The 7429-nt window shown below is 43.6% G+C and overlaps 1 protein-coding gene across 1 annotated transcript; it reads left to right on the forward strand.

Annotated features, from left to right (window-relative positions):
* The first annotated feature begins 3929 nt into the window (after positions 1–3929).
* LOC140293833 (homeobox protein engrailed-1-B-like) lies at positions 3930–7189 on the forward strand. Its single transcript, XM_072379559.1, has 2 exons — positions 3930–4712; positions 6692–7189. The coding sequence occupies exons 1-2, from the start codon at positions 4181–4183 to the stop codon at positions 7009–7011; spliced, it is 852 nt and encodes a 283-aa protein (XP_072235660.1). The 5' UTR covers positions 3930–4180; the 3' UTR covers positions 7012–7189.
* The last annotated feature ends 240 nt before the right edge of the window (positions 7190–7429 follow it).

Raw genomic sequence — 7429 nt, forward strand, 5'->3', positions numbered from 1 at the left:
TCCTGCAGGATTTCTGTCCCATAGTATGAAGATAATGTTAAAAACTGTCCAACTCTCACTGTAAATGTGACTTATTTTAAACATAAGATATATTTCCTCATCAAACTGCATCATTACTTGATTAATGTGCTCAATAGAATTAGATTCCAGTGTAAAGAAAAGAAAAGAAAGTTTTGAAAAAAGGTGAAAACAACCCTTACACGGCGGCGCCACTAGATGGCGCCAAAGTAACACGGCTGATTTAAAACAACCTGAATCTATTCGGTGTTTTATCCAGTTTGTGTATATTTTGAAAGGGATGGTGGCTGAGAAGTAAAACTTCTCAAACTAAAATGATTTAATCTGTTTTTAGGGGCACAAAAGAGGTTTTTTATGCGCAGGTGTTTGTTTTGGGGGTAGTAAATACTAAAAGAGCAAAAACTGGCATCAAACACTCAATGGCAACATTACATCTATTGTAGAAAAGTGTAGCCAACATGTAGAATAACATTCAAAATGTGATATAAACTAAACCCAAGTCAACCTTTATGTCTGGGTATCATTTTGGACTCTTCATAGTCATATCAAGCCTAAATTTAAGTCAAATGAATTAAAAGATCCTGCTGTTAAAGCTTAAAATGGTGTCGGGGCTCAATAGATTTCAAATTTCTGGGTAGATTACGAACCTTCCAGCCATCTTTCATGTTTACTTTCTGTCCCTGGAAATGGAAGCAGCTTGAACAATCTCATAAAAGCCCTGAGAGGTGGACTTAAAAGGAGAAAAGATTAAATAAGAGTCTCATATGAGTTGGATTCGAGCTGGATGGTCCTTCTCCTCTTTATTCTGGAGGATGCAGCCTCCATGTTTTTGATCCCTCTAACCACAGAACAGTTTTCCTCTTTGTCTCGGTCCATTTTAAACGAGCTTCGGTCCAGAGAAGACGGCAGTGTTTCTGGATCAGGTTCACATGTGGCTTCAAAATCATATTCAAAGTCTGAGGAACATTGTTCTGAAATTGATCCAGTCTTTTGCAGATTACTGAACCTCTGTTCATCTTAACTTCTGAGAGTCTCTGCCTCTCTAAGGTGCTTTTTATACCCAATCATGTCACTGACTTGTTCCTCCAGCTGTTTCCTCTTAGTTTCACTTACTTTTCCAGCCTTTTGTGGCTCCTGTCCCAACTTTTTTGAGACGTGTTGCTGCCATCAGACTCAAAATGATCTCATATTATTCATTAAATAATATATTAACGTCTCACTTTCAACATTTAATGAGTTTTCTATGTTGTCTTGTGACTAAATCTTATTATAATTTTGCGCTACGCATCTTCAAAATGACTCTATAAGTTTAAAATGAACAAAGATAACATTTCCAAGGTTAAACATTCAACGTTTGAGGCTCATCACTTTTTGATTGATCAGCAGCAAAGAATGCCATCTGCCCAACAATTGTGACCCTTTCTTTCTTTCTCTTTTTGTAAAAAGCACATCTGTGTGGCAGAACACGGCCGCAGCCTCTGAAAGCATTAAGTGGAGCTCGCTGCATTTCCCACCTTCCTCCACTGGGTGGCAGCACCAGAGAGTAGCTGCACATTGAGAGGCGCTCAGGCCAAACTTTTACAACTTTCAGCTGGGTATGGCACACTTAAATGTCCTCTGGGACTCTTTCTAATCTCCCAGGTCATTTGAGGACTGACCACAAGCACCTTGAAATGGAAAATAAGGTAAGAAAATGACTAAATATCACACCTTCCCAGCACTGAGGAGTCCGGCAGCACAAAGTGGCCGTAAAGCAGTCAAACATAATGTTAACTGGCGGGTCAATACAAATCTGCAGCCTTTTTAAGGTGTGGGAGGAAAATAATTGATCATTTGTCTGCTTACATTTGGAGGGCAATTATAGAAATTAAAACAAATGTTCACAGTGAAGATGATGGGATTTTAAAGCATGAACGGGCCTGGTTTTACTCGCAGTGGATTTATTTTCAGGGGATTTTATAAGCACCAGAGGTGAAAGCTTGTTTTATTTCATTAGGCTAAAAAACACGATTTTATTTCTTTATAAACTAAATAATAAAAACAATCTTACTGCCTGAGGCTCAAATATCGCACGTGGTGTTTGCAGTGACTTTAACTAATAAAAGAATGAAGAAAACTGGAAAATTTGAACAATAAACTGTTTTGGGTGTTTTTGGGTGATGTCTAAATAATCTTTTTTATTATTATTGGAGTGTAACAGATGAGTCAGAGGGTCGCTTTTTAAAAACAGAGAGGAAAAGAAAAGAAACGTGCGTTTGCTTTTGTTTGGCGCGAGGCTGCGCGCTCACGAAGGACACAACCAGCCCTAAAAAACCGGAGAAACCGGGTTTTCTTCCTCTGCAGAAGAACAGTTCGCACACACCGTCATGCAGCCCAGCTTTTTATATCAGCTCTCCAACAAGAGGCTCCTCATGACTGCGTGTGCGAGAGTGTGTGTGCTGGAGCACCCCGACTATGGGCCACTCAATAAAAACCTCGGCTGCGATCCGCCGGTGCATTTATCATCCTATTACGGCGACAAATCCGGCTCCCAATACATGAAAGGTAAAATGAATTACCAACGTTAAGCCGTCAATAAAGTCATTTCTGTAAATGGTGTCTCTGAGGGCCCCCGCTATTATTCAACAAGCTTTATCAGCACCTTGGAAATTACGCACGCGGCTTGTAGCGCGGCCCCTGCTTCACTTTGATTAAGGGCCCTGCCAGGGACCGGTGACAGCGCTTTTGACTCGGGTTTTATTCAGCCCGCTCCCGGTGATGAACACCGGGCAGTTCGGGCGGAATGAAGACTAATTAAAAGCTATAAATTATCTTTTGCAGCCCCCTCTCCAAGCAGCCTCTCTTTGCGGCGCCAGATAAGAGCAGACTGAGAGCTCATTTACCCACAATGGCGCAGCGGCTAAACAGCATATTGATACTGTCCTAATTGGAATTTAATTAAGTAGCCATGGCTCTCCGCTCCGGCCTGTGGGATAAAGATTTCACTGCGGCGGAGTTAACCATCAACACGTCCCCACGTTCATGCTGTCGCTACTATTATTATTTCAAATCGCCAATTACAACTTGATGACAATTTTAAGAAGATTTCTATAAAAAAAACGCATTGTCCAACACCCCCCCCCCCCCTCTCTCCCTCTTTTTATTCCTTCATATTTTCCACATTGGAGGGCGGGGGGAGCGAGCATAAAGTGTTACATGGTGACGCAGACAATTGAAAATGGTCTTTTAAACGTTTAAATCAAACATTTCACCTGAGTACGCGCGAGCTCCAGATGCGCTTTAAAGAGAAAAAGGCAGCTGGTGACAACAACTGATCAGAAACAACACGAACTTTTAATAAAATCAGCCTCTTAACGCGCATCTTCCCTTTATTCCTTTAAATAAACGCCGCGTTTCATGTCAGGCACCCATTTAGGTGTTAATAAGGAGTGTAAATACGGTGTAACTTTGCGTAAATCAGAGTGAAACATAACATTTTATTTAGCTTTGTTCCAGATTAATTCCCTTTATTTATCGGTGAATTGTTAAATATTCTAAATAATAGTTTATAAAAGTAAAATGCGGCATTATTGTTGTTTAAATAGATTTTTAAAAGCTTTTTGTTGCCTTTATGATGACGGTTGCCGCGCTCTTGTTTTTGTTTTGTTGTGTACATGCGCGCGCGTCTCTCGGTTATTGATCCAGCTGTGCGGGACACAACGCGCGCCCGCGCGCAGACCCTCCTGAGCTCCGATTGGACGTCGTCATCCGCGACAGCGACGAGCTCCCCGTCCGATTGGCCCGTAGCACGTGTGTACGCGCACACGTGCTTCCGGCTGGGTGTAAGAGAAAGGAAAAAACACACGGGAGGGGAGGGGGGGGATAACGGTTTTAGGAGAGTTTGGGAAGAGTGAATACAGAGATATTATGCCGCACCGGGGAGAGGAAGGGGCACTGGTTACTACGTGGAGCTGTTGGCTTTGCCAGGTCTCGGAAGACTATTAGGAGACATGTTGCCTCTGTAGGTGATATTATAAACCAACACCGGTATTTATTCTAGTAAAAAGGGCTGTTTTTGTTCTGTATGCTGACCGTATAAATTGGATACCGAAGAGGGACGGGAGCGCGAGCAACAAGTGGAATTTGGCGTGGAGAGGCCGAGGTTTTCTCACCATCACCAGCTATGGAAGAGCACAAGGAGCCCAACGGCGGTCGGGACTCGACCGAGGACGAGAGCATGTCCCTGTCGCCGAACCTCCCATCGCCTGCCATGATTTTACCCCACCAGGCCGCCCAGCAGGCCCACAGAACCACGAACTTTTTCATAGACAACATCCTCCGGCCGGACTTCGGCTGCAGGAAGGAGCCGAGCTACCGCGAGCGGAGCCAGACGCCGGGCCGCGAGAACGTCAACCCGCTGGGAGCGAGGCCGCCGCACACCGGCAGCCTCTGCCTGGACTCCAACTGCAGCAGCGACAGCACCTCGTCGTCGCCCTCCTCGTCGTCGTCCACGTCCTCGTCGCCCTCGTCCAAGCAGAACTCGTCGAAGCAAGGCGAAGCGGCGAGCAACGGGACTGGCAGATACTCGGACAGCCCGTCGTCAATTATTATGAGTGGCAGCAACGCAGGGTCTCCGCCTTTAACGAAGGAGAGCCAGCCGCTGCTGTGGCCCGCTTGGGTTTACTGTACCCGGTACTCGGACCGACCCTCATCTGGTAAGGCGCTAGTAGTCCCCGAATTGCACGGAGCGGGTGTTTGCGTGCCGGGGAACTTTGTTGGCTTGTGTGTGTGTGTTTTCCACAGCTATTTAACTCCTTCCTGGGGTCGGACATGTTGACCCTAAGAAACAGAAAAATATCAGCTTGGTTTGGCTTTAACACATCCAATAAAAACTGAAAATATTCTTTAAATATTAGGCTTATTTTTAAAAAATAAATTAAAAACACAAGATGTTACCAGAATAAAAATAATATTAGGCTGAAGCTAGCTAATCTAAGTTTGTTTCTACATATTTAGAGTCATATTTAAGTTTTAATTGAAATTAAATGTAGCATAAAACATTAAATATGAGCATTTTGTACTTTTATATTTTTAAGATCTGGAAAACAAATACAAAAACAACACAGCTGACATGTTGTTAAAAAACAACAACACAACAACGCCACTTATTCACTGAATATTATGCATTAAGAGCTCAGCTCACAGGAGTTTATTCCACCTTATTTCACCGGAATAAACTCCACATTTAGTGTTTTATGTGATATTTTGCTCGGATTTCACGACCATCTTTCGTAAGACAGACTGGAAAAAATGTGAGGTAGTGGTGGGGTGAGCCAAAGACTCCACGATGGTTGTATTTTATTAAAAAAAAACAGAAACAGTGCAGGCTGAATCATTCCTGCATTAGTTTAGTTTGTTTTGCTCCGTTTGGGGTCGGTGGAGTTGATAGATTCCGTGTTTGGAGACGAATTTGGAGGATTTTAAACTGATAACCAGGAAGAAGTCCCAGACACACGCCTGCTGATCAGCTGGGTAAGACCGTCCAGTTTCGATCTGGGAAATCTGGATTGTACCTTTTTGTGTGTTGTTGTTTGTCCAAAACACGGTGGTGACGCTGCTTTTAACTGGGTCGTTTGTTATCATGCGCCGCAGTGGAACTTAGGCGCCATTCCGCTGCTTTTGCATCAAATATTTGGTCATATTTTGAATTTTTGGTCATATTTTGAATTTTTCTGGGCCTGCTGAAACGTGCTATGTGTCCTTTTTTTGTCTGCTGAACACAGTGCGTTTAAACCACCGCTTTTGCTCACAGATACCAGCTGATATCAGTCTACTGGCTGATTTAACGCGCTTCTTAACCGCCTAATCTCGCTTTTAAGCCTTATTTGAACAGAAAGGCGCATTTCTCCTCGGTCGTATTCGTGTGATTAAGTAGCTTGGTGATATCTTGGATTGATTGCGTTGACTGAATTGCTGGATATGTGGGATTTAGGAGGAAAGCGGTGACGGTGTGGCGCTGTAAAGTTGCTTTATTTGAACCGTGGCGGCGGCTTGTGGCCTAAATCAAGATGGCATAATATCTGTTCTTTAACAGCTTTGTTAATTTTTTTTATCACCCTCTTAAACTCTCCAACGTGTAAAACACATTTGGTTTCACGTTTATTGGGATATTTGTCCTCTGATTGGCTGCTTTCGTTCGCCTTTACGCACACTTGCTACTAATTAATAATCATGCGTTATGGTCCATCCAGCGACCCTGTGAACATATCAACCAGCGACATGTTTTATTCAGACACTGAGTGGCTAAAAGGAAACCAAACAATCATATTCAGACACCGTGTTTAGACTTTTCTGTCATTATTTTCAGGCCAAAAGCTTCCCAGTTAGCATGCTGGAATGTGAAAATGCGTCAATAACGCTTTGAAATGCGTTATAGTTTGATGTTTGATGTGGGTTTTAAGTTGTTTCTGGTTTGGGCTGAAGCCTTTAAGCAGGCAGCCTCTGATGTGCAGCAGATATCGAGACCAAGACAGTTTGTTGACCTACATTTGAGCACAGAGAGCAGATAATTAAGCGCCATCACCACCCACCAGTGAGGCGCTCGGTCGATGTAAACTGGAGCTTTGAGCTGCACTTGTGTCCTTTGTCGAGCCTTAGAATAAATATTTTATTCCCATTGTTGTTTCCACGCCAGGCCCAAGGACACGGAAACTGAAAAAGAAGAAGAACAGCAAGGAGGACAAGCGCCCCAGGACAGCGTTCACGGCCGAGCAGCTGCAGAGACTGAAAACCGAGTTCCAGGCTAACCGGTACATAACGGAGCAGCGGAGACAGTCTCTGGCCCAGGAACTCAACCTGAACGAGTCCCAGATCAAAATCTGGTTCCAGAATAAGCGGGCCAAGATTAAAAAGGCCAGCGGCTACAAAAACGGCCTGGCCCTGCAGCTCATGGCTCAAGGACTTTACAACCACTCAACGACCACCGTGCAGGAGGACAAGGGGGAGAGCGAATGAGCGGCCCCGGGCCCTTCCCACCCAGGGCCGCCGGGGGACTCTGGACTTTTGGAGCTAAAAAATGAACAGGAAGAGGCGAAACGCTATTTAAAAAAAACACAGATTTCTGTTTATGGTAACAGTATATGGACATATTATATAAATGAACGAGCGTTATTAAAGTTTATATAGCCACACAGTTATCATGTTGTATACCGTATATTTGATTTGAGGCTCATCTCTCATCCGGTTCTTTCCAGTCTGTTCTCGCTGTTTTTAGGATGTTTGGGCTCGTTAGGTTCTCCATGTTAGCGCCATATTTTCCTTCCACAAATCAGTCCGCAGACTCAAGCCAAAGATTTTAATATGTTCACATGTAGTCTGAAATAATAATAATAATAAAAAAAACCTAATAAAAAAAGGAGAACGGACTGAATAA

This window comes from Leuresthes tenuis, unplaced genomic scaffold (assembly GCF_036924035.1).
Source record: "Leuresthes tenuis unplaced genomic scaffold, fLeuTen1.0.hap1 SCAF_1, whole genome shotgun sequence".
NCBI lineage: Eukaryota > Metazoa > Chordata > Actinopteri > Atheriniformes > Atherinopsidae > Leuresthes > Leuresthes tenuis.

What these genes read in the sequence shown, in the direction of transcription:
- LOC140293833 (XM_072379559.1), top strand. Translation starts at nt 4,181, where the DNA reads ATGGAAGAGCACAAGGAGCCCAACGGCGGTCGGGACTCGACCGAGGAC. An exon ending in CTCGGACCGACCCTCATCTG is followed by an intron (nt 4,713 to 6,691) that starts GTAAGGCGCTAG and finishes TTTCCACGCCAG; the next exon opens with GCCCAAGGACACGGAAACTG.